Raw genomic sequence first — 27916 nt, 5'->3', positions numbered from 1 at the left:
TTTTGCAGTTTTTCAGAAAATTCTGATGGACCTTGTCCGATATTAATTATTTTCACACTAAACAACATTCAATTCTTGACAGATACACAGAATTAAAAAAAATATTAGTTCTGGAATGTAGTTTGGCACTTGCTCGAATATGCTGTCACTCCTAGTAGTAAAATGTGTGAAAAGGTCAGTGTTTGAAGTCATTCTTAGACTGGAATACCTACAACCTTTACTGATTTTAATTACTTTCGTGCTAATCAGCATTCAATTCTAGACAGATACAGAAAATTTCAAAAGATTATTGGTTCCGGAAATTAGTTTGGTCCTTGCTCGAATGTGACTTCACTCCACAAAGCAAAAAGCGTTGAAAGGTCAGTGTTTGAAGTGATTCTGATGGAATACCTAACATCTCCACCGATTTTAATTACTTCCATGCTTCACAGAACTCAATTCTTGACAGATATAGAGATTTTCAAAATATTATTGGTTCCGGAAAGTAGATTGGCACTTGCTCGAATGCTAAAAAAATCACTAAAATGGTAATTGTTCGCGAACACCAGCATGGTTATGGGAAATCCCCAAGGTTTGTTTATTTTGATGATGATATTTTTATTTTTTTAGGATTGCTAGGTCATAAATAGCCTTCATTTACTTTTAACCTAACGCCCATTCTGTGCTGATGCGAGTCATTCATTAAGAAGTCTTACCGCTGAACTCAGCCGAATTCCATGCAGTTGTGGACAAATGGCTTTGCCCTCTGCTGTCACCAAACGACAAAAGATTTTCATCTAGTATACGCCAGTGGCGCTGCTGAGGTTAACGCCGGGCAGACGGGAGAAAATCCCGTTTTCTTGACGCAAGCTCGCATGACCCGCGCTTGTTTTCTTTTATCAGGTGTAAGTTGACACAACGGTCTGGTGAGCGTTGTCAACTGTTCGAGCCGGTTTCCTAAGAGTTCTGTTGTAGTTCTCACGATTTTAGATTAAAAGTTTAGTTAAATAGCCATAGCGTTGTTGCCTTTTAGTTAAAACAGGATTTTCAGCAATTTCCTTGATTTCAGCAGCTTTGGGTAACTCAGCAACGTGATAACCCCTATTTAACGTATTTAATTGACTGTAAGGTACTTGTAAGCTGCCGATGCTTTAGTAGGTGGTCCAGTTCCAGTATTAGACTATTAAAATCTATGTTTTCTGCAATGTTCTTTTCATAACTTCATTTCATATATTTTTACGCTTATATTATTGTGACATTATGACTTAGGCCTGCATAAAAGTTAAATATTTTATTTTGTTCCAACATATGTTTGACCTGGTTCAATTATCAATAAATCTGTTTTAAGGCAGGTTAACGATGAATTTTGTGTGTTAATAAGTTTGATGGTAATTTTACAATTTTGGTGAAGAAAGCCATGAATGGATAATGATGAGAACCCTCAGCTTTTCATAAATAAAAACCAATTTAACTGTTAAATGATGAAGCACACAATGACGTCAACTTAGAAGCATTTGCTGGAGTATGGAAGCCATTAACATCTCAAGCTGGGACAACAAACAAGTTTTGGCATGGTTAAAAGGTATACAAACTTAATAACCAAGTACCTTTTAAGTTATTTAATGCAATTTAAGTCACCATGCCAATGGGCAAGCCCTGCGATAAACTCTCATATAAATTATTAAAGGAGTTTTTGTATCTTGTCCATTTTTTCTATTCTTCTTTTGACTTTTTCAGGAATTTGTGTTTTGTCATGGCATTAATTATTTTTGGTGAACAAAAGTAAAATGATGACAGCAGATAAAATGTTGGCTGAACGATCTACTAAATAATGCAGCAAAGCAGTCTGCTCATAGTTTAAATATAAATTTATGTCACTGTTTCGTGCATTTTTAATGTGGTTGTGTCTGCTACCATGGCCTGAGACTCATGCTTGTGGGATATCAACAGTATGTCAACTTGTGTCAACAACTTGGGAATTTTTTTCTAGCATTTAAATGAATAGTATTATATGTTATCTGAAAAATAGGGTTGGTCAGATTTTGGTCTGTAAACTATTGAATGTAATTCATTGACATTGGGGTGTTCATTTAAGCTTCCAATAGTGATAAATACATTGACATTGGGGCTAGAAGAAGATTTCTTCTTTGTTAGTTGACGGCTTGGCGGACATGCGGTTTACCACTTTAGGCGACAAAACTTGCGCACAACGGTATTGATTGCGCCAATATGTTTTTCATTACCTCTGACTCAAAACCTATTATCCTCGGGGAGTTGGGCGTTGATCGATTTACCAAAAAAATCGTATTAAATATGCGACGGCAAACCTTGCCCCAACGCCACATGCCATCTGCTACGTGTTGCAACGACATACCAGGCTTTGTGACGTAACAGTTCATGAAACGAACTGTTTACGCCCCAGCAAGCAGGACATGTGGGCGTTGAATGAAACTGTTTCCCTTTTCGTAGGGATTTGTCAGGGTTTGACAGCCTTTGTTTTTTTTGCACATGTCTTTTGTACCAGCAAACACGGGCCCGCGCAAACAACGTTATGTAGTGTTTGAACTTGATCTATGTAGTGTTTGAACTTGATCCTTAGAAACAACGTGCCCACAATTGACATAGCCATACCCATAGTACTTATTGTCGTCACAAATTTTGCAAAAAAATTCTTTCGAACAGTTCCTGGATGTAATTGGTCCGTTTGGCGTGAACAGTTAAGACTGGACAAGTCCCAACTGCCCATAAGCACATGTGCCACTTTGTGTAAACACCAGCACTTCACTATTCGACCGTTGAGTTAAACTGCTCCTAGAAGGCGTATTTGATAACGTAATGTTTAAAGTAGGACCTGTCGTAGCTCGGCGGCCGATTGGGTTGTTTTTCCGATATGAGCTACTGATATGGCCAGCCGCGAAACCGAAATTACCTCGCTATTACAGAAAGCGTTACTGAAGGCATTTATTGCATATAAAAATGCCTGTTGGCTGTGAAACTATAGAAAATCTTATCTAAAGTCACATTTACAATTACCAGATTATGTTTGCAAAACTTACATATTAAAGTTAACATGCATAAGTGTATCCCTTTTAACAAACCAGCAAAACTTTTTTGTTTTTTTTGCCACTAAGGTTCTGTTTTCATCACAGAAACATGGACTGCGTAATTTTTCACAAAACCTGTGCACTTAAAAGTTTGGTGAACATAGGATACCGAATTTCAGTAGGGTGCAAGTGTAAACAACAGGGACAGTCAACACAAAATTCCAGACATGCACTCCTTGAGACATGTTGACATAGTTGTGCAATCTCTACAGCATTAGCTGGTGGCTAAATGGATTATTGGACAAGTTTAAGTGATATGATTTTGATTGACACAACATGGTGTGTATACCTCTTTCGTGAGCATTAATTTTGTGTTTTCACTTTTCAGGATTGGATATCAGTTTACAACGCTACCAGAAGCATTTTCAGGAAGCCGATGTGCTGGGGGAGCAGCTCCTGTCTCTTACTCATGATGATCTCAACAGTTTACAGATCAGCCTTGTTGGGCACCAGGAATTAATTCTGGACTCGGTCACATTACTTCAGCAATTAGTAAGATAGTTTCCTTTGCTGTATACTTGGTTTTACTGCATTTAAGTAAACTTACTTAAAAATATTCATAAAGTGTTTTTCCATACAATTTTTGCACTATTATCAGTTTTGCATGTTTGAATAGGTAAATCATACGATTGTATCCATATTCTGTACATAAGTTTAAAGGAAAGTTACTAATGTCATTTTATTCTGTTTACTCCAACGTGACCAAATTTAAAAATTGCTTTTTTTAAATGTATATTTTTTTATATCAAACACCCATGATTTCGATCTGATGTTGTCCTTCCTTTTCCAGCTAAGATTATTTGCCTTTGAATTCGAAGGATTGTAATATTTAACATAGCTCCAAGCATTTCAACCTTCGAACACTTTGTACTTATTTTCATTATCGACGAGTATGTTTTCACAATATACATTCACAGGATTATGGTTTGGAATCTGAGACCTTGCAGTCGAGGGCTCTTTGCCTGAAATGTCGCTGCCGGAGTTTAAGGTCCAGTATAACCACTAGGAGGAGAGAGGCGGAGGAGTACGAGTATGATGGAGGGAATTCCCTGCAACGAGGAGCCACTAATCAGCTACTTCATCTCTCGGCAGATCTTTTAGTTGAAGGAAAACAACTAATTCTGTGGTTGGACAGGTTTGCATTTGTCTTGAATTGGTTTTAACTTTGCATGATAGGTTTGCTTTCACTGACCTGTGGCACCAAGCCCAATTTAATTTTTAGTTGTTTTACAATGGAGAAAAGTAAAAAAGCAATTTCTGTTCATATTTTCACTTGCTAAAGTACTGACGCATGCTATAAAAATCTATATTTTTGCATATGCTCTGATACTCCAAAATAAGTTAAAATAAAAAGGCACCAAAGAACACTTCTCACTACCCTGGTATTTGTTCAAGGAACACACACATATTTACCTACTGCTGGCATGTTTTTATTGTGCGGAAATGTTTATTTATAGAGACCCTTTCAAAACAAAGCCTGACTTCCAGTCCCTGAGACACACGATGGTGAAATTGTGCTATGAACTGAGTGTAACCATGCAACAGGTAAAGGGGACTTTGTGGTTTTGGTCCTACATACATTGATCTTTTGTCTGATGAAATAAAAGGTTTTTCACTCAATGAAGCTTTTTGTTTGATAAAAGCATTGGCATGCTTTTTTACCTTATGGTAACAATACTGACCAGTCCTTGAATTTTGCAATTTTTTTAAATATTACAGGGAAAAATGTGAGAAAATGGAAGATTAGGCAGGTTTACTATATGAAAAGTTTTTTTTTTTAATTTATGTTGGATCAAAAAAAATCCTTTATTATTTTGGCTTTCATTTATTTTAAGTTCTACTTCAACATCTTTGTGTTCATTTTCATTCAGCAAGATTAGCAATATTTATTTTCAGTTGGGAGCTCACATTAACTAAATTTTTTTCCCTTTGTTTTCAGAGTGTATTTGCCTGTGTAATTGAAGACGCCACACTTGGTATTTGCACAGAGATTGAAACATCAGCCGACAGGTGAGCAAGAAACAATGCAGTTAAATTTACTACTGTCCTTTGCAAATAATAACTTGAACACCATCAACCCATGACAACCACTTACCAGTATGTTAACCTTCACAAAACAAATATTTGCAAACTTTTTAATGAAAACCTACACCCATACCAGCTAACCAGAGAATGTCCGTATTTCACATTTATTTGCAAATGTGAAAATTGTTATATTGTATGCAAACATGTGAAGTAATATGAAAAATTAAAGAAAGTTGATTTAATGTTTAATAGGCATTTGTTGCATTATTCTATATATATACGAAATATGTATATTTTTTTGGTTAGTACTGACTCTAAGCTTAAATGTGTTTTGTACATAAATTATAATAATTGCTGTTTAAACAACTTCTGTCTACATGTAAAAACCCAGCTCTAACTTTTAAACCCGAATCTATTTGTAGTCTTGTCCAGTCAAGTGATGCTCTCACAATCCAACCAGTGACCCTTGAACTTGTCACTCTGAAGGACGTTGACCCACAAGAGGGCCTCGGCCTGTTTATCAAGGTCACCTTTGAAGGTCACCATGTGATAACAGGCACAAGAGCTGGCTCTATTGCTTCAAAGGCAAAGAGAATTATGGCTGGTGACGAAGTGGTAGCTGTGAATGGAAAAGCAGTGGTATGTAATGGTTTGTAGTTGGTTTGGAAAGAAACTTTTTGCATATTCCATATATTTTGTGTTTGTGCAATGCATACATACTTACTGTCATGTGCTCTGTTATATGAACAAAATATGTGCTAGAAATTTGTTAATGAAGGCATTTTGACAAGTGTATAGTATTAGGCTTTATTTGTTTAAAGACATCCCCCTTACAGTCAAAAAAATGTACATACAAAGCAAATTAACAGTGCTGAATCTGAGTTGTGACTTTCCACACAATTACAAACAATGATTTTAAAGCAATAAAACTCTTCATTTATTTCTATTTCATGCACCTTTGTCAATTTTAAATCTCCAGACATTAATTTTGCACCTTGGCATTCGTTTCACTTTTAATGGGTTTTTGCATTGATTTTTTTGTGCAGATTGGATGGTCCCTTAGCTCTTTGGTGGCAGCTTTGAAAGAACAGCCAAACCAAGTCACGCTACTGATCAAAAAACGCCCACAAAATGCATTTTCTTCGTCATCATCAAACCTTCTGGCTCTAATGCAACGGCAAGACATCACTGACAGGTTGTCTTTACTAAATGCATTTTCATCCATGACAACATTGACATAGATGGACATGATTATCAATCAAAGGCAACGAGCCATAATGTCTGGGACACTGTTTTTTTATTTACTTTTAAAAAACCTTTTTGATGAACTGATATTGTCATTGTAAAAGCAGTACATTTTTATGCCCAATTTGAAATGTTTTTTTTGTATATATCTTAAATAACACTGAAACGTGCACATGAGTTTGTTTTTTCGTCACAATTTACAGCACAAGCTGAAGTTTTCTTCATCTTTGACCCTTTTAAGTCATGTAGGTGGCTTTCATTGGCTCAGCCATTTAATAATTTATGCTAATTGCATGAAGCCCTTGGTGGTTGATCTCCAACATCTGTGCTTGTTTTGCTGGCACGACCACACCACCTGTGGGATATGTTAACTTCTTATTTTGACACTGAACAACATCTAACTTCCATCATCATTATTGTCTGTCATTGTTGAGTAGTAAATGTTCCAAAAAATGTCTACACACCTTATAAATGCTGTTAGATAGCCTTCAGATGTGGTTCCTATTTTTTTTTGTCCGCAGATCCCTGCAAGGTTATTTTAGTCCACTAGAACCCTCACAATGCCACAAAAATTAACATGAGCAGTTTGTTACCTACACCATAATTTTTGGCTTTGTTGTCATGCTTCTGTTACTCAAACTCTTAAGGTTAAAAACAATGTTTCATTTTGCTTTAGATCCAGACAAATACGGACTTCTGCTCCGGTAAAAAGGATAAGCTTACCATTGGGGTCTTCCAACAACCTTTCACTCCACTACCCAGATGTCACACAAGGTCACTTGACAGAGGGGTGGCCTTCGATGTCACATGACCAGCACGGTGACACGTTTTCCGATCGAGGAACAGGCATTGGCAGATATCAGGAATCGTAAGTTTTGTGTTTTGAGTTCTTTCTGCGAGGATATGATAGTGGGTAAATGTTAAGAAGTGAAAGGCATTTGGTAAAGATATTAAGCTTAATTCCTATTATTTTTGAAATGTATAGCAAAAAATAAAAATTAATTATATTATATTTTTTGTACATTTGGCACATATAAATGCAATTATTTTGTGCTTGAAATATGTACATTTTAATTGTGATGTTCCATTCCAAGGAGCTACAACAGATCGATCAACTCACTTGAATCATACAACTCCTCTTCGAATGCCAGATACTCCACATCCTCAAACTCCACTGGACAGAGCAGATCAACTCCTCCTGACAGATCAAGACAGTCAAGTTTAATAAGTATGATACGAAAAAACTTCATAATGCCAAATTAGCTATAAATGTTGCATGGTTTCCAACAAAACTTTGCGTTATGCAATTTTCAGTATGTGTCCATTTGCATTTGTTTTAGGAGGAGGTTCCAATTCCATCATATCTTCTTCCCTCCATGAGGAACCAACGAGTCCAATTGACATCCTTAAAATACCCCCTCCTCCTCAGGAACCATACCAACCCAAGTAGGTTTTATCAATAATAGTTTACGAACACTCATAATCTGTTACATATTCATGTTGTATAGGAAATTAATTCATTAATACTGGAAGTCGTGTAACCATTAAGGCATTTCAATTGAAAAATTTTAGTGTCAGATTAGGTCTTATTCGTATAAGTTGCAAAAATGTTGTGAAATAACTATTTTTTTAAAATGCAGTCAAGGTAATGGTCCGCAAAGTTTTTGTGTGGAACGTTTTGGCGACATTTAGAAGAATACATTAAAGCGGAGACATTCACTCTATACTCTCAAGTTAATTGCACTATTTTATCAGTCACTGTAATATGTTTATTTGAATGTTTGGAAAGTATTGAAATCATCGTGATCATATAGGGTAGAACGCAACAAGCTGACAGTCGTTCAAACCAAACCTTTGCGCGCCCAATCTCCGAACTCAATGCTCGATATTGACCACCAGAGGCGCCACACAGTCATAGGGGATTCGTCGGTCGACAACGTCTGGTAAGCTGAAAACATAACACAAATATAGTTATCTTGTAGTTCCCACAGTCTTTCATACTTACGTCTCTACGCATATTGCGTAATATGTCATTGTTATTTTGCCCAGAAATAGACCAGCGTGAGAGAAGGGTAGATTAGAGGCAGTTACAATCGCTTTGCATTAGCTGATTATGTAAGATGTTGATAGTGCGACCTAGCTAACATTTGTAAATTCCGGTGTACACGAAGGGTTGGTGGTTTGACACGGTGGTTTTGCAGTGACAAGATTGTTGCTTGCGCTGTCATGGTGCGTTAACCCTACATTGCCTCCCGATACGTATAAATGGACCCGTGATTTGCCAAAACGCCAATGGAGTGTTTCACAAAAAAATTTTTATTGACCCTAAAGGTTTTTGGCCATAGCAGGATTTCGTTCCTTTTATACACTTTTCATCGACGAACAAAGATTAAAAAGCTTAAAAAATTTCTTTACACGTATTCGCATCGATTCTACCCCGTGGTTGCCGTTGACTTTGACAAACGGTTTTGCCCCTGGCAAGTTCGACGGACTGGCGACAGAGCGGATTTAATCTTCGTGAGCAGCCAGCACTAAATCTTTTTCTGGCATCGTTATGTAATATCGATCCCGACTGATCTTGAGATACGATGGAAGTCTTGTGTTTGATGAAAAATTCTAAATCTGTTGCAATTCGAAACCTTGATGGACGGCGCATTAGTGAAAAACGTTTCACCGTAAGAAGAAAATCAATAACGCGAAACATTTCATACCGAAATTTTCCAAAAGTAAAAAAATGCTGTCTTGTTTGAGTCCAACCGCAATAGCTGTTCAGTTTGCCCGCACCCTTAATACGTAGAGGCTTTTATCTAAAACAGTAAAAGTTAATTTGTTACTTGCAATGTCGCTATTCTGCTTTAGTTGAGAACTTCTATACTTCTAACCCACGTATTGCGTTCACGGGAGGGCGTGCATTGTGACGTACAAAGCAGCGTGTTGGCGTGTTCTGATCCATGCTAAAATATATACCTTTCATAACGGAACAGTTGAACCCGCACTGACCACATGCGTCACCACATGCCCCACTCTTGTAGAACCACTGACACCGAGAAGTGCTCTTTGCACAGACCAGCTTACAACGAGACCTCAGTCATAGCATGTGGTGTTAATATATAGATTGCCATCTGGGTCGATCTGTGTTTTTGCCAGCAGGCTTTTGATTTCAACGTCGTACTCGTGCCTTTTTGGAAACTTTTTTGACTATTGGGGTAATTGGAATATGCTTATAGTTGATTTGTGTGGTCTTGTGTACTTTAGGTTGGGGTAGGTTATGGTGTGAGCTTTTAACGCATTCGCGCTACATTTGCCCTGATTTGTCCGACACTAATTGAGAAGTATTTATCGCCAGCGTTCAAAAACACGTTAGTTTGCAGTTCATCGCGTTACTCGACTGCTTGCCAGTATTGCTTGGAATAGATTCTTGCGTAATACCATATGAGCATGCAAATAGTACGAGAATAAAGAATTGATACTGAGGCCGAACGTATGGCACGCTGACCGATTGAAAGCGTTTCAAATCCGAACTATAAAGCGCAATTGAAGGCACCATTTACCATTGCCCATCCGCCCATTGTCGAAATTCAGGTCTTAGCTGTTGTGGCGCGCGCCGTGCATATCTAGCAATAAATAAGCCATTGAGTAACCACACTGCGGAAGCATTAGCGTATGAACGCTTCCTTGATGCTGTGGTGAACTGCGGGACCAGCGTTGCTGCTCTGTGCATTGGTGAAATCACCGTCCACCGTGCTTGTTTAGAACATTGCTACATGCCATCTCTGTGCGTTGTCAGTTGTTTACATTTGGCAGTCAGTACCGCTGACTTGTATTGCTGGAAAGGCGATGCTCTTGTTTTGTGTGGACGAGCCGTCATAACTTTTTTATTTGCTTTGGCAGGTAGAGATATAAGACGCGTATTGAGGTTGCTAACCTGACCTAGATCAGTATTTATTGTTTGGTATACGGTGTCGTGTTGGTTGGCTACACGTGATAACAGCATCAGTGCAGCGAGTTTTTCAACGAATCTGGTCAAAGTTAGTTGCGACCCCACTTATGGCCTTACTGCAAGGCAAAACGTTAGTAATATTAAAACTTTAAAATAAAAGTAATCGTTTCGTTGGCAAGTCTGGCAGAAAGTGTCGCCCCCATAACAGTGATTGTAAACCTTTTTGTTGTCAACCACCCCTATGAAATCGCCAACCAGTTGTCTTAAAGTTGTAAAATAGTGTAATTTAACCGGCCCTACACTTGCTAGAGACAGATTTCGCACTCCTTAAAGGCGTGACCACCGATGTTTCAGAATCACTGACTTAAAGAGTGTTTTAATAATTGCCTTCCCGATGACGTAATCTGCATGAACGCCGACTAACTTAAATCAACCGATTTTTAATCAACTGAGTGAATTCTTTTTTTCTAAATACGGATGTTGGTTTGGTGCATGGGCGCCGCATCCTTCGCCTCATTGCTCATGCTTTAGGCTTCGATGTCCTATGACGAGTAAACTGAACGCCAACTAATAATGCTTGCTTGCTATAGTATGGTTGGGTGACGGTGTTCTGAATGTTTATGGAGAGCCATACTGTGACAAACGTCCGTTACTTATTGTTTAGGACCGTGTTACTCAACTAGTAGGCAAGCATTCTGTTCGGTTATGGTGCAGTACAGCAGGTGTTGAGCGAGCCACAGAGCTTGTTGATATATACACTAAAAAGGGAAAACGTGTCTAAGGGAACGGAATATCAGACTACGCAATTTTTACCTCAAGAAATTGGGGTCACGTGTTTCTAAAACACTTAAAAAAAGTGAACCAGAATATTTTTGTTTGTTGCAGAATAGTCGTTTTTCTGTATGGTTCGCAAAAAGGATCAGTTTCAAAAAATGGTTTGTGTTTTGATGTTTCTCGTCGCTCGGGTTATGTAAACACATTCCTCCATCCTGCTTCCATACCTTGTGAGTGACTGTTGTCAGTAGGCAGATGCGGCTCAGCGCTCCACGCTTTTACATGCTAATGTCAACATTTCAGTTCCGCCATTAGAAAGGATGTTTAGATAGAGGCAGACGAAAGGTGTACGTGGCAATACTATTGTTAACATACATGTTTCAATTTGTTATCACATATCTCCAAGTGTGCTATAAATTTTACCTATTGCAGGAGAATCCATTCTCATTTATAACCTGAACTTATTGTCATTCAGGTTTGACGAGTTGCTGACTCAGGTAAATAAGTGCTCTTTCGCGCCATCCAGCGGTCGCCCGTCGCAGGAGCAAATCTCGTCGGCGGAAGACGTTTTCCTCTCATCCGCCACCAACTCATCGGCCTCATCCACTTCCAGGAAGGGCGCCGTTCCGACCGAGCGAGCACCGTACGTGTAAGTAGAAACATTGACTTTTAGAACCCGAAGAAACCTTTGCTGTTGTTATTTTATCCATATTTAGTGTCTAAGAACGTTGGTCTATACATATGCTTAAAAAAAGCTGTTGCTCTGCTTTGCCAGATTGTGGTAGCTGCGCCAAAGAAAGTTGTATAAAACGTAACTTCTCTTATGCCCCCAAAGTAAACATTTAAAACACTGATAAGTAAATAGCTCTCTTTCTCTATATATATAAGTTGTACAACAGCAAAAGAACAATATTCATGAGAAATTGTAGCCGCCATATTGGCAGGCACCAGTGTAGGGTAGAAGTTCAAGTTTTTACCGAAGTTTAGTTTCGTCGTGACGGTGGCCGCGGGCAAAACGTTGCTACGTTGTGAAGCTAATTGTTATATTACCGCTCTTAAACGTGGTTTTGCCATTGTGGTGATCAGCAGACACAAGAGTATGTGACTTCAGAAACGAGTTGTATATTTCAATGCTTTCTTGGGTGTCGCAAACAGTCAGGAAACGACGCAAAAGACGTTTTTTGAGAGCAGATTATAGTTTAGCAATTAGTGTTATAATTTTATGCAGAAGCATTGTTAATATATATCCTGCCAGCATGTCTGCTTTTTTTGTGGTAAGAAACTTACTTGTAGCTCTGTTTTTTACATGCCAGAAAAATCCCAACCAAGCTTTTCGCTGTGGGTAAATGTACGTTTTTGCGTACATTTTACAGTTGCTGTAAATGGGGTCTTTTTTCTGGTCGGTCGAATGTACATCACCACATAGCATAGAGTCTAGATAAACCTTTTTAAGATTTAAAATAAACCGTGCTTGCAAATCAGCGAACCGGTTCACGTTTTATTGAAAGCGTATTTGTTTACGTTCTCCCCCAAAAGATAAACCTGATCTTTGCAATTATCTTAAACCAATATTTTTACAGATCATATCGTCGGCACGCACCGCCTTTCAACAAGCGTCCTGTGTCCATGCCACCGAATTATTACAACAACGCACTCAAGCAGAACGAACCACGTGAGCAGCTTCGACCACTTAACTCCGGCGCACTTCCCGCCCAACAGGGCAGACCACGTACGAATTCCAGCCAATCAAATCACTCCTCCGAGGACGCGTATCGTCTTCGCTATACTAGGTACGACTTTGTTTACTGTGGTATATTGTAGCTGCTGGAATTACGTTGTCAGGCGTGATTGCGTTGGTTCTTGGAATATCAAATCGTGGCAACCCTTAAATTCTGAAGTGAAATAACCAAAACATTTATTGAGATAGGTTAGGGCTTTAGGCGGTGCATTGCTTTAATAAGTCAGTACATTCGTGTATAATGTTTCTGTTTTGTCCAAAGTTTATTCAAGAGGAAAATACCAATTGGTAGGCGATACGTCGGTGAAATTAAAACCCTCGTTAAAATTATGTCTAGAACAACTTCTAGATACAGTATTGCAAATAAACATCGTTTATACCACTTAGTATGTTAACTTTTTACTGGTGGCATGTGAAAGATCAGAAAACGTGCTTGACGATAAAAAACTTACTTAGCGGGAAAAGACGACACCTTCCCTCCAACCAGCAGTGGGCGATAGAAAGCCAACGTCGTCATCGTCATTACAACGCCAACAATAATAACAGCAACAACACCACATCAATTCCACCGAACCTGAACACCCAGTTCCCTGAAAGTGAAAAAACAAACTCCGGGGCGCCATCTATCGAGCGACCAAGATCTTCCACCGCACCGAAGCCACCGCCACGCTCGTCGTCGATATCCAAGCTGACTCATCGTAATTCCGCTGACGCTGCACATTTGCAGCAGGTCTACCATTCGCGTCAGGCATCGTTGCCTGTGCAATCATCGGTTGCGATGTCCGTTAACCTTGAGTAAGTGCTTTATGTGAATGCAGTGATTCCTAAGTTTGCCCAACCCTTAGATGTGCATCAGTGTTTTTATGACCAACCCTGATGATAAGCATCCCCACATTTTTGGCTTATGTTGGTGTTTGGAGGCAAAAAACAATCATTTGACAAATCAGACCAAAAGGTTTTGATTTCTAGTGGCGCACAGACAGTATACCTTTAATTACTAACAGCGATTGCCTTCCAAGTTCCTTGCAGAAACAAACAATAACACCATACACTTTCAAGAGCGACGCCGACCTAATGCATTGTAGTTATAGGAGTTGGGAATTATTTTTTTTTTAATGTTAAGAATGCATTTGTTTGTGTTTTTCCATCAAAATATCCAACTTTTTGGTGTAAAAACTCCAATTATTTCCAGACCTCCCGCCCAACAGAAACCAGCGCTTCCCGATAAACCAACCTCCATACAATCCCTCCTAAAATCCAAAGTGAGCTCCAAGAGAGCAAAAGATAAGAAGAAGAGGTCCAGAAGCTCAAGCACCCCCACCCTTCTCTCTACGGAGCAAAAAGATGACGCTATGGGATGTGATACTCCTCCGAAAACTTCCCCAAAACTTGCTCAAAAGTCCTCATCTCCCAAAGGAAGCTTGGATCGTATCAACGACCTCAAGTCGGAGTTGCGCAACCAAGGAATGAAGATCAGCGTAAAGGCTCCTCCCGGGGTAGCGAAGACCCCTTCTCCTCCTCCTAAAAGAATGTCCTTTCCGCACCAAAGTCCTCCTTCAACTGTGACATCACCGCTCGCTAGAGCGACCCCGTCTCCCATTAAATGGAATCCTCCCTCGGAGAAAGTCCTTTCAAGATCCATAGGTGCTCCGAGTCCTCCACCTGTGGCCATGAAACCAAAGAAGGAGGAATTGAAGAGACCAGTTCCCAAACCCAGAACAAGTCTGAAAAGAAACAAAAGTCTGGACTTTCTTAAAGACGAATCCAAAGGTAAAAAACCCTCCAACTGTTGTGACGCGATAATGTACATTGTTACGTCATAAATACACACTCTTTTTAGCTCAAGCACCCTTGAACCGGTCTCAATCCCAAGACCCCGACATACACCCGATGAAAGTGACGTCACCGGTGACGCGGGATCAACGAATAAACGGAATGATCGAGAAATTAAACCAATACAAAGTAATGCGAATAGTTTATTGTTCTTACTGTTTCTGCCTGCTATAACCTGCTATAGTTCTTAAATGTCACTATTTAGTGTTTCTGAAGTTGTGTAGTATATGCTTTGGTGGTATGGGATAATGTAACTGCTATGCGGTAATGTTGTCGTTTTATATTTTCAGAAGGATCACGACTATGTTAACCAACCCACCTCCCCTGCATCTAACTCTCCGAAGTCAGCCAGAACTTCATACAATGCTGCTATCGAAAGTAAAGCGCTTTTCACGTACTCTTTATGTTGAAATTAGATTAACACTAGAAATGTCAATTAAATAGGTTTTACAGTAAGTCAACACTTGGCCAAAAGCTTTTGGAATATAATTTCTGTCATCAACATTAAAAAAAACTTTCACCATTTAAAAATTTGTCGATTCATAAATTCCATTTTGTGCGTCCTGTTTTAATTGCCGGACTCCGTATTACGCATTTTGCTTCAACTAGCGCATTTTTTAATTCAGAGATGGGTGAGGTGCAGATGTCTTTATCTCCAAAACTCTCTCCTCGTTCAAAGAGTGTTCCGCAATTACATGACAGGTAAGGCACGCACCGTTTTCCGTTCATGCTCAACTTTTATTACTATGCCTCCATATCCAATTCGCAGTGTTTTCGGCCTTAAACCAACTTATAGCCTTTCAAAGTCCGTCTCCCAGTAGATACATGGGTAGAGGTAAAATTTTTCGGTACGTTGAACTAAAAAGCGCAAGCAAGCTTTAAAAACATTAAATTTTTCGATGTCATCGCTTACCAATGATATGGTTTCTTATATTTGTTTCAATTGCCTAGAAAACAGTAGCATTATTTAAACAAAAATTGTATTTGCAAAACTTGTATCGAATTTCTAGTGGCCCCAGTTCTCCTGTTTTTTGAATTATTGATCTACCTTCACAGCACGCGAAAGAAAACAGTTGTGCTTGTCAGTTCCTTCCAGTAGGGTTGTGTGTGTGTTATTTAGACAGCTCCCAACATAGAGAGGTTTAATATTTGAACAGATAATTGGAGAAACCCTGTATTTTTAGGCTTTTAATATTTCATGTTGATATTTTGTGGCGTGGACTGGACTGTTTGCTCGTGGTTTCATATTTTTAGCGAAAATATTTCGCGCTTCGTCAACGCGATGGGGCAGATTCATTTGTTGCAACTGAATGTGGAAATTTGGGATCTGACAATTGAAAATAATCGAAATGTCGCGATTAAAATTAACTAACTTATATTTATGCGCATATGAATAACGCTTAGTTACAAGCAAACACAAAACGTTTTTTCCCTTTCCACTCCAGCACCGAAACACACTGGCAGATTATGAGAATTTTCAGCCTAAAATTCCACATTATCCTATGGTTGTATTTCCGCTTGTTAACGATCAAAGTCACCAAAACGTTTTTGGCGCACAAAAGCGCGAACACAATTGCCCAGTAAGTTCTTTTGTATTCATGCCCCTTGACAGTTAAGGATTGTTTAAACGAAAATCCTTGCTCAGTGTGTTTATTCAGTTCTCAACCAAAGCTGTTATTTCCCTAACAATCCAAAACTTTACCGCCTAAGGACCTTCTTTGGGGACAACCTTTTGTTAAAGCAGAACCACAGTTACTTTTTCTGTAGGATTTGCCTCCACGTTGCACCGCGTACCCGCAACAGTGGAACTAATGGGCACGCGTAGCTGACCTGTCGAGTTTGTACGTTGCGATAAGGAATCTTGAAGATGTTTGCCCGGGGCTACTCAAAGCAAAGTCTATAGCCGTGTACTAGTGCATAGCAACAGTAGAGGTGCTGGTAGCTAGTTGTTGAGTGTATGGGGCGTAGAGACAGTTCTCTAGTGCGCGTTTGCATTTGATTTCAGACAATATTTCTATTGTGCTTATGTTGTGAGCTATGTGCAGTGGCGTACACGGTATACAATTTCAGCATTTTATTCAGTGGAAAAAAGGAACGCGCTGCAAAACGTTTGTTAAAGTTATCCTTGAAAGCCGTCTTCATTGGTTGTTACTTTGGTGCGATCGCATTTACCATTTGAAAGGCTTGTAATTGGGTAAATGCTTTCATCACACTCGACCACCGGTCCGTAACATATCTGCGTCAAACACATAGGAGAAAGGTAGTTTGTTACAGACTCGACGATCCCAGCAGTTTCGTCACGTTTTCTATTTCTATTCACAAAACTTGCGTCGCAGACTGTATTGAAAGGTGTGGTTTTACGTTTGAAAGGACCAAATATAAACCTTATAGGCGAGAGACAGCTCAGATGCCCAAGTTTTCAGCAGTAACAGTGCCTGAGATTAAGTTTGTTAAAAACCAATGTGTTATACTGCGTGTCTATTTTATATATCGGCTTCAGCAGTTTCTTGATGTACGGTTGTTGGCTGTTGCAAAATAGGCGTTGTAGCGACTGTAGCCAGTGTACGGCGACAGGGAGCTTGTGGGTTGTTTCAAGCACACATTTCGCGTCAGAAGTTGCTCATACAAGTTAGCGATTGACAAGGAAATGTTTGAAAGGGGCTCAACGCAACCCCTTCCACTCCTCTTGATGCCAAATGAAAAACAGCGGTTTCTGCTCGTTAAACATTAACTTAAATGATAACTCAGCCCCGTTTCCGCCCAGTATAGTGTGTACCCAAAGGTTTCTGTCTTGTTTCCGCGGCAGATTGATGCAATGCCAAGCTAGCAATGATTTTATAGAAAGATGAACTAAGTTTTTTCGAAGTGAGCCATGTTGTAAATACGAAGACTGGATTTGTAGGCGAGCATTGTTGAGTGTGCAAAAACCCCAGTGGTGTTCTGTGACATTTGCTGGAATGATTCGCCTCGCTGGAGAGCAGCTTGTAAGGTTTCAGCAGTTTCATGTCGTGTGGGGTAGCGAATGGGTATGTGGTGTGATTGCTGTAACCAAATGATTTTCAAAACAAAACAAGGAAAATGCGGAAATTATTGGTTGTCATGTGAATATTGATTCTGTATCATACTTCTAATTGGGGCACAGTTCGTTGTCAGAGCTCCGGTTGATTAAGTCCAACTCCCTCAGAAACCAACTAACTTAACTGTGGCTCAAATTGAACTTCCAGTTAATGAAAAACGTGTAGGTTTACATGTAGTTGCAACAACCAATAGCCAATGGTAAGTTTCACTTTTGTGCTTGGGGTTTTACCGGGTGCTGTACATTTTGCTGCGTGAAAACCTTTACGGTCGATCGGTTTTCAAGTGGAAACAAGTTACACCCTCCGGTTTAAAAATGCCCTGTATGCTTTGTTACGCTCGACCGAACACGTGCGCGCTGCTGGGTTTTGACAGTGTTTCAATTTAAACTTTTTTGTAATGTGGCCTATGTGAAACATTCTAGTTGCAAGTTCTATATGGTCATCTGAAAAGTGTTACCGCAATAATCTGTTGAAACTTTTGCAGAAGAACGCAGGTTTTGAACAAAATAGAGGATTATGTTTTGATTATGGGACATGAGTCGTGGTAAAACCGTAGGCGTGAAAGTTGCTGCTGTTTCAAAACAGATTATGGTTAACAAGGAGTTCAGATCATAAAAACTATTATCATTAAAATTGTTGTTTATTTCTTTAAAATACCGAATATATTCCTCTGGACTTGCTCATAGTGCTAACAAGTCCTTTATAACGCAATAAAAATTTTAATGTACGGAACAATATTGTCGTATCGTGTGCTTACTATACAATAGTACTATGTGACGCGCGTAATTTCGCAAAGCTTGCCTGACAACATGGCTTTTTTCGGTTCATTAAACGGGTTCGGCGTCATGTCATGACCTGCAATCCACTGTCACTTACTGTTTACAGTTACTATTTGGTAACTTTTTCTCGACAAACTGCGATTGAGAGATACTGGTGTAGTTTGTTTCGGTTGTTTGTGCTTTCAAGGCCCAAATGCAGTTGTGTACACCGGTGCACAGGCCTCGCAACACTGGAAGGACAGAAATACATTGAACTGCGAAATGTTGCCGACTTGAATGGAAGTAAAAAACAGTTTGTTGGTAAATGCTTTGGAAACTAGAATACGAAGCTTTGTTGCTTACTGTAAGAAAGTTTTCAAGCAACTTACTTCACGTAATCTGTTAACAGATGTTGTCAGGCATGTTGTTCTGTATCAAGTTATTTGTCATGTCCTGGTGGCAAACCAGCCTTTTGTGACAGTTCTAATTAGAAGACGCGATCAATATGCCAAACAATTTCCGTGCACGAGGCAAACAAAAACACCAGTTGTGCGGCATTTTTGTTTAGAAAATTTATTCGGGCTGTCAGGTTTGAGGGTGGCGTACGGTTGCGTCCCGCATTCAGGTGCGTTGCCATTGGAAACTCCTTCATTGTGTGTCAAGTGAAAATATGATTTCTATTCGCTTTCACTCGAGTGTTCATAAACAGGGTAGATTTGATTTGCTCCTTGTATCAGCCATGTGGAAATTTGATATCGAGTAGCAATATCCGTGTTTCGAGTGTGTGTTACGCCACACAACACCTCCTGTTGGGATTGAAATGCTGTTTCGCTTGGCCGAAAACAATACGGTGTTTTTGTAGAGTAGTCGGTGTTACCAATGAGTGAAATAACGTCAGCTGCATTTTTTGATTTCTATTAATTTAAACGTCATAAACACTTGTCATGTTTTACACAATGTATAAATTTCGTCAGATGGTCTGTAGCTTCCCGAGTATTACTACAAATTTCCTGCTATGTTATTATTCCCAATTCGATGTGTGCGAAACCAGCTTATTTGCAGCAGGTGACCTGTTAGTAACCTAAACCAATCACAAACGTCCCACCAGAGCCACTGCCAATTGAAGTATCAGCACCGTATATAAACATAAGTCTATCAATGCAGACATTTTGACGGATGTCACACATTGTTTTGATTAATGGGACTCCGTTTCTACAGCGCAGTCAGCATTATGCTGCTGTGTTACTTCCGCATGACGCACTGCTTTCGTTCTCTCCGTCCCTGTTGCTTCATGTAAGGGTGACAGTAATTTGGTGGGTAGCAGCATGTGCAGCCTGTAGCTAGAGATCATTTCGACGTGTATAAACCTTAGTCTACAGGTTTAGTTCAGTTTTAAAGCTGTTTGCATATGTTAACGTGTGGATACACGTGGGTGTGAAGTACGTCGTAGGACTGCTTGTGTGCATGTTGTATAATTATTACAGTATTATTGGGAACGTTTGAAGTTGTCATGCGTAACTTGTAACTTCTCATTAGTGCAATAGTGCGGGGTCACAATTTTTGTATTTTAGGCCGTGGCGCTGGTAAATAATCAATGAATTAATTGTTCTGTTGTTGCAAGTACGTCAGCTGTGCAGTTTTGCGCGCAGAAGTTGATCTCTAGGGAATCAGCAGACGATCATGGTTGTTTCTAATATTGTTGTTTTCGGTGATTACTGAACCTGGTTGTCCTCGTTACGACAAACCAAGGTCAAATTTCGCCGGAAAGGCAGCGAAGGAGCCGATAGGTTGTGTTGCATCTAACCTGTACTTGTACACAGCCTTTCTTGCTCTTTATCGTACAAAGTTGTACGTAGTGTATGTGTTTAAAAGAGTTTGTTTTTTAAGGTTTTTCACCTGGTTGTTTTAAATTAGTTGTTAAGTTATGTGCCTGCTCGACTGTGTACCTGTAGCATACCCACGTTTCCTGGTCTATGGACGTTTTTATACTGACTGAATGGGCTAATCGGAAGCATTAACCAAAACAAGCATACAAAGTAATTCCTGTTGCGATACGTTTAGCTGAAAATGGTTTGGCTTATCGTAGGACTTTCCTACTCAATAATTTCCTGAAAGTTTGTATCTGTTATATTTATGAGAAAACATTTGTTTTCTGATTTGTTGGCTTTTTCTTATCCGCGCATAACATAACTGACCGACATTTTTTGCTACTTTATATTCCCAAACATTACCTATATTTTTACTTTGCAGTTTCGACGTTAAAATCGTAGCCGGTGTTCCTGTTCGTCTTCGAAAGGTAAAAAACCTTCATACATTATACTGATACAGTGACTGTAACGTGTACGCCAAAATAATTCACCCGTATTCTGATAGTAGCCATAAGTTCGCCATAGCTTTCTAGCGTTAAGGTGTTTAGCTTTCTAGCGTTAAGGTGTTTAGCTTTCTAACGTTAGGCATAGGACAAATTTTACCTGGCAAGCACTGCACGTGATCGTGAAACTATTGCACGCTCATTCGGGTGGCAAAATGCTGTTTTTTACTTGAAATTCGAAAGCTTTATCGCAATTGTAGCAGGATAACAAGCCAGAGACTACCGAAAGCCTCACACTGAGGCTAGTACTCCCTGAAAATCGCGTAAGTCTCAAAACAGATGGTTTCTTTTTCCGGAATTCCGGGCGTTCGTGTGCGAAAGACACAAGCGCACTAACGGGTGACCGGACGTAGATTTAGGCCGGCGGCGCTGGAACACGTGCTGTCGGATAAGGGTGTTTTTAGTTGTGATACTAAAGGGTCACTTATTTTACTTTTGTGTTTTTTCACGCCTTGTGGCGCTGTGCAGAGCCAGAATCGGAGCAAAAAGTCAAAGGTGCAAACTGTTTTGCATGTGGGCTTCGCTGTCCTCTCAACGACCTGCTGTGATTTCTTCAGTCTTTAGCTTTTCGCCTTTAAAACGCAATGCTCTTGAACCCATTCTAATGACTTACGTTTCATTTTAAACTTCAACTGTATCCATAAATAGTGCACAATTAATTAAAACCGTAAAACCCGCGAAAACGTATGGAAGAATACGCAATAAGCATACGACTTCCTTTAGTATCACCACGCATGACACATGGCGTCATAAACGACGAAACTCACGCTGTTTGAACATCACATAGACTCAAATATTTTTAGTAAAAATATTCGAAACTTCGCTTAATTTCTGTGTTGTTCAGCATGACTAAACTATTATTAACCCTTTCGCTTAGCTTGAGCTTGCATCCTATTTCCTCTTGACCTTTCCAAAACCTTTGGTTGTTAGTGTATAGAAAAGTTGTGTAGCGTGCTTTACTTGTGAGCTGTAAAGTTAAGGTTGTTTAAAACTCCATGTTTACAGGAAACCCCCGAGAAAAGCAGGGTCGCCAACTTTCTTTCAGGTGAGCTCGATATTTTTCAATATTGATTTGCTAAAAAAAAATGATTATATATAATAATCGTATAAAATGCATCGTCGCCCTTCGCTGGTCTGTTTTATAGTATGTAGTATGTAAAAAAGTATCTATAGTGTGTAGCAGTCGAGTGCACAGAAGGTTACAAAGGTACGTGACAGATCTAACTGCAATGAAGCATTACCGGTTTGTGCAGGTCGCCAGTCGTTAAAACCTAAGTTATCGATAGATTTTCCGCCCTGTACGCAGCTTTAATAAGATTCCTTGTCTCACTGTTGGTAACGCGGGAACCGCTACTAATGCGATTGACACAAAGTTTTAGAAAGTTACACTTAAATGTGTAGTTATTGGGATACTTACACAGCTATGCTATAATTCTGATAATATCAGAAAGCTCCACTTGTATCCAAAAAGCGACCACCCCGTTGCTATTTTTTACGAGCATTTTAATTGCTACCATTGGGCGTTGTTGTCTGTAGGCGTATTCCTTGTCTTGATTTGTCTTTTGAAAGTAGAATTTTATTGCAGAGATCACTTTGTTTGTCAGCGATATAACGTTAGGATTAGTTTGAGTTCAATTGACCAGGTGGTGACTACAGTGTGCCGTGTATGCAAGGACTTTTATCGAAGCTAAGGAAAAAGTTGGTAGCATTGGAGATGATCTTGCTGCCAATTTGAACACAAACAAGCAAAAAGAGCCTGTCACAGGCAAGATGAAATGTTGAAATGAATAAAAACTCGAACAGTATGAAGTAGACAAGTTTATCCCTGGGTTTTTAGAATAGATTTTGGTAGTTTTGACCAGTATTATAGTAATAGTAAAAGAATAGGTTTGTATGAAGTTTATTTTATTAAAGTGCCCAAAAAAACTCGATTTACTGAGGAATAAACTAATCTCACTAAGCAGGCAAATCCTATTGTATTTTTAATTTTTTCAATCGACAAATTAGCGTCTTTTAGCATTAGTTATACCGTGCCTTTGTTAATACTTAAATTCGAAACCTTACCGTCACCATCCTACGACGTCACTAAACACCAAACCATGCGCGCTTGGAAACGTATTAGATCCGCTTTTTCCCCATCCGTGCCTTACCCCGTATATTACAACTATAAAGCCGAAATGAAAAGCCAGCGAAGAATCTCCTGCAAAGACCTGGGCAGGGGCGACTGCCAGGGCTGGCTGTGGAAGAAGAAGAACGGGGCGACCACAAGCGGTGGCGGACCTCTGGCTCAGAAGTGGTCCAAGAGGTGGGTGGTAATCAAGGATGGCGCTATCTACTGTTACCGTAGCAACGATGATGACGACGACAGAAGAGCGGAATCCTACATCAGTCTACCCGGATACAAGGTGATGCAGAAAAAGGGTGAAATATGTGTGTGTCATACGAGTCAGTCCTCTTGTAGTTGGTAGGAATTAAACTGCTTTAACAGCTTCGAGGAAAAATCGTGTGACCGTTGTAGGAAATCCTGGCTTATATTGAACAAAACTGACAAATATTCTACGGTATAATTAAACACCATCATTTCCCTGGTTTCAACTTCCCACAACATAGAACAGGGCATCAAATTTATTTACTGACATGGGCCGTATTTACCTACCTAGATTTTATCGGCCAGTCGCAAATAATCATACAATCGAAAAATACCTCATGATCTCGAACCGTTACCTCCCATCAAAATGTGGCGTTATTGACATCATTATGAGCGGAAGTAGTCACTATAAATTATCTATTCGTTGGTAATGCAAGCCCAAATCTAACGTGACGCGGACAACATAACGGGATGTGGAGAGCGGATTTAAATCACGGATGGCCAGTTTGACTTTGATAGATGGACTGTCGCGAAAGGCATTAGAACCATTAATCAGGCGATTCGACGACATCGCTTGAAATACGACTGCATATTATTGCCAGAGTATGGAGGTTGCAGCTATATTAACACGCAAACATATTATATGTCTGTAGATTGCGCCAGCACCGGAATGCAAACGCAAACTGGCCTTTCGAATCAGCCACCAGAAGCGCAAAACATTCTTCTTTGCCGCCGAACGCCAAATGGACATGTCAAAGTGGATGAACAAAATGGGTTTGGCCGCAATCGAATACAACTTTGAAGGAAACCATGGCGAAGGGGAAACAAAACCTCAGGGTAAATTGCAATGGTTTTGAATTACGGCTTTGTTGCGCGTGTCAGTTTTCTCAGTACAAATATACCAAACAAGATAGTAACTAGCTTTATAAACGTATTGGTATATGGGATAATCATTAAATTTTAGTAACACTCTCTGTTTGGTCGACAGAGGACGTTTATTTTAGCGAGAGTGACACGGAAGAATCAAAATCGACGGGCGATCGGTCCTCGGCAGACTTGGAAAAAGTATTGGAAAGTGGGGACAGCTCACCAGAAAAAGGCAGATCTCAAACTACTCCCGATAACATATCGTCCAGCGCGTTGCATGGCAACCACCTTAGCGTCACCAGCGCACAGCCAATCAGCACACAAGTAAACGGTCACGTGCGTTCTCGCAGCCAATCGGAATCAATTAAACGCGACGGAGACGAGAATGTAACTGCAGGGTTAAGCCCCGCTTTGTCGAGCACGTCTTTGTCCATTGGAGGTTCAATGACGTCACTACCTCCGTCGCCGTCACGTGTTCGGCCTAATGTCACGCCTGAGCAACGACGCCACAAAGGTCAGGCGCCGCGAAAGAAGTTGGACAAGACGATGTCGAAGAGTTTGGATTCCCTTTCATTGCGGACTGCCTCGGAAAGTGACGGGGAGGGGAAGAGCAAATACATTAAGGCAAAGGAAGTGGCGGCTGAGAGGGTGTGTTTTTTTTACATTTGTCAAAACGAAATATCCATACCTCTGTCTATTTTTTTACACAACAGTAACAAAACACTTTACAACACAATATTTCAAATTTTTGCAAATAAAAAGTATCATAATGCCTTACTCGTGCACAATTCGCACTTTCGAAACCTGAACTAACCAATTTTTCACGAAATCTTTCGGTTTATCAGGCAAAGGACATCCGGATGCGGCAATCATCAGTTCCAAACTCGCCCAAAATCCGCATCAGCAATCCCATGTCTCCTCCTACCTCCAATCAGGAGGAGACCAAGTCCTCGTCGACGGCGAGCGCCATCGCAGCTCTCTTTACGAGCAAGAGGAAGAAGAAAAAGCGGAAGTCAACTTCCAGCGTCGTCCACAACGATTTCTACACCCGTCCCCATTCAACCGAATTGGAAGAGATGTAAGTGGCTAAACAAAGTGGGCGTGTCGAGGGCGTGACATGAGTCATCATCCCTGTTTTATTTCCCAACGTCGTTAAAATAAGTTGCCTAATAAATCTGTTTGTTTTCAGACCTTCAAAAACGTCTTTGCAACCTCAAAAGGGTTTAAGTCACGCTTCATCATCACCAGCCCTAACCAACCTCTCTACAAATCTGGTATGGTAGTGAGAAGTTATGTAGTACACTTATACTTGCAACTCAGTCAGATACTTCACAGCAGCGATGATGTTCAAAACGCTTGCTTATAATGATGAGCATATTATAGATTTGACTTTTCTATTATGTGTAATCAACTCCCCAAAGTGGTCGTGGTTTCTACAAATTGGTTTGTTACGTCACAGAATCCCTCAACTTTGACGACGAATTCACCCAGGCGTGACGGCGCCGGCCGACCTAAGCTCGTGGGTGACGAATCAACAAGGAGAGCTTGTAAGTTTTTGATGTTAGAGTGTCCGGCTTTTTTTTAAACTGCTTCCTTCCCTTCTATGTACGATTGTTTGACGGGATTACTGTTCACAATGGTTACACTTGTTTCATGTGCGGTTTCCCTTGATCATAATCTACTTTTTTTCTTCAATCAACACCAAGTAAACTAAAACGACATGGTCACCGATTAAACGGTTAGGGGTTATTCAAGTTCGCTTCCGATAAATCGATTCGTCCGACCTCATGGATGACCACCCTGTCGTTAGCCAAGTTGCTGGTTCCGAACGAGAAACCATGCGTTAATGTTGTTCAATATTGTTGCAGCGACTCCCAGCACCAGTTCCAATTCCCCCAACTTGCCATCCAAAGATATGGCGGCGGCGCTTACCGCCGAACTGCATGAAAAGAAAGGGATTGGGGAACTTTTTACCGCCATAAAACATGCCGAGGTCGACTTCCAGGGCAGGGAAAGACGCGCCACCTTGCGTAGGAAAATGACGATGCTTTCGCGTGATCCGGTACGCAACGAGAAGTTGTTGAAAAAGAGGGCGTTACAACGGGAATTGAAGGTAGGTGTTTCATTCGGTATAATTTTGACCACATTGGACGCGCCGCTTAAACCATATACGGAGTAGAAAAGGATAACCTGCTTCCTGATCTCGGTGTGGCCTGATAACAATTTAGGATGTAATGTAATAAATGCGTTTTGTGGTGAAAATGTGACATATTCGTCGTGATGAAGAACTGTTACCCCCGAAATCAGAAATTGAGATGAATAATATTGGACAAAAACACATTTTTAGACGATAAAACTGCTTAATATTATATTTAAGACCTCGCCACATAGCAAAGTAGTAAGTTCCATGATATAGCGTTATCATAATCCGCACCCTGTCTCGTCCCAAATCTCATGTTAAATCAACTTCCAAATTGTCAAAAGGCAAAGGAGCAGGAACTCCAATACTTGGACGAACTCCTCGCGACCCAACAAATCACACCTGACATTCTTCACGACTGGATCAACCAACATCCCTCACTCGTCGCCAACATGGGGACTCTAAGGCGCATGTCGAAGCGACGGCGCCAACGCGTGGCTTCGGCGGATCTATCCTCGCCTCCGGAAGATGGCGACAAAGATGCGGAGTCCCTTTCGAGCAGCGTAATATCCACCGGCAGCGATTCCGCGTCTCTCGGTAACCATAACAACAGTAATAATGCAGTGGAAATGCGTTCGCCGTTAGTAGGAAGTGTGGAAAGGGATAGTAGGCCACGTTCCTGGGCCGTGTCGCATACAAACGGTGAAGAGGACTTGCCCGGGAAAAAAGATGCGCTCCCACCGGAAATCAAAGTCAAAATGCCCGCCCAGCGCATGTCGTCCTCTCCGGTAACTTCAAGTCCGAAGCACAAGCCTCACTCTAAACGTATCGCCTCACACAGGCAGATGAGACAGCACAGGAACTCTTCGCCCAAACCTTATCTCGAGACTGACCTGTAACTTCCCATTCCCGCCCTGTAACAGTGTTGTTTTCTGGCCACGTTTTTCTTCATTCGCATTCTATGCCTGCTTTGCGTTTTAACCAATTCCGTCCCGCTGCCCGTAGGTTCAAATGACGTCATAATTATGGTAATCGGTTAAAAAATGGCTTTAGGGTTGAAATGCTTAAGTGTTTGGAATGCAGTAGGTCGACCATTCGTCCTTAGTTTTGTCACCAAATAACTTTCTCCATTTGCGCTATTCTATGTTACGGCCAAATATTAAGTACTCGTATAAACAAGCTTTTATGTAAACATTATAACCGTCAGACGCTGAACCGTTGTCATGCCAACTCACCTATACTACCACGCTAATAAGTAGTCAACTTCATGGGTGCGCGAAACGTATGCAAACACTCCCGTTGTTATGCACGATCTGGTCGTCTCGTCCCGTTCCACTAAAGCTCCCTATACAGTAGAATCTGTTTTACATTGAAGGTTGTACGTTTCTTGTAACACCGCTCGTTGTGACGAAAACAATTCCAAGTGCTTACGTTCAGTTTCGGCGAGAGCACACGCGCTTCTGTATAAACGCAAGTTCATGTTACAAACCAACAAAACATTCTAGTTTCTATTCTGCGCTGTTGATGTTCGGTTTGATTACAAGATCCAGGCAATGCGCACTACTTGTTAAGGTTTTCGTTTCAGTTGTGATCGCACTTTAACCCTGTGTCAAATTGACTTGTTCTCGTCGAGCCATAGAAACAATGCGAGAAAGTGCAATGGTTGATTGCGAAGATCGGTGTGAAAATAAACAACG

General features: G+C 40.4%; 1 protein-coding gene across 4 annotated transcripts; it reads left to right on the top strand.

The window, feature by feature from the left end:
• The first annotated feature begins 1331 nt into the window (after positions 1–1331).
• On the top strand, positions 1332–27916 carry LOC145894203 (uncharacterized). Of its 4 annotated transcripts, none has more exons than XM_082982701.1 (29): positions 1332–1561; positions 3412–3575; positions 4001–4218; positions 4541–4628; positions 5023–5093; positions 5531–5747; positions 6155–6303; positions 7030–7221; positions 7448–7581; positions 7694–7799; positions 8168–8296; positions 11543–11716; positions 12648–12857; positions 13262–13600; positions 13998–14575; positions 14652–14767; positions 14929–15016; positions 15265–15340; positions 20724–20769; positions 21045–21107; positions 21850–21889; positions 23017–23249; positions 23866–24049; positions 24201–24727; positions 24925–25157; positions 25269–25353; positions 25539–25626; positions 25948–26192; positions 26564–27916. In XM_082982701.1, the coding sequence occupies exons 1-29, from the start codon at positions 1504–1506 to the stop codon at positions 27116–27118; spliced, it is 5406 nt and encodes a 1801-aa protein (XP_082838827.1). In that variant the 5' UTR covers positions 1332–1503; the 3' UTR covers positions 27119–27916. The 4 variants fall into 4 exon arrangements, with proteins under 4 accessions (XP_082838827.1, XP_082838828.1, XP_082838826.1 ...); XM_082982702.1 differs by lacking the exon at positions 21045–21107 and adding an exon at positions 21313–21339 and having other exon boundaries at positions 14646–14767; XM_082982700.1 differs by having other exon boundaries at positions 14646–14767.

The sequence above is a fragment of the Ascidia mentula genome, chromosome 3 (assembly GCF_947561715.1).
Source record: "Ascidia mentula chromosome 3, kaAscMent1.1, whole genome shotgun sequence".
NCBI classification, from domain to species: domain Eukaryota; kingdom Metazoa; phylum Chordata; class Ascidiacea; order Phlebobranchia; family Ascidiidae; genus Ascidia; species Ascidia mentula.
Note: the sequence above shows the minus strand (reverse complement) of the source record. Positions and strands in the feature narration are given on the sequence as shown.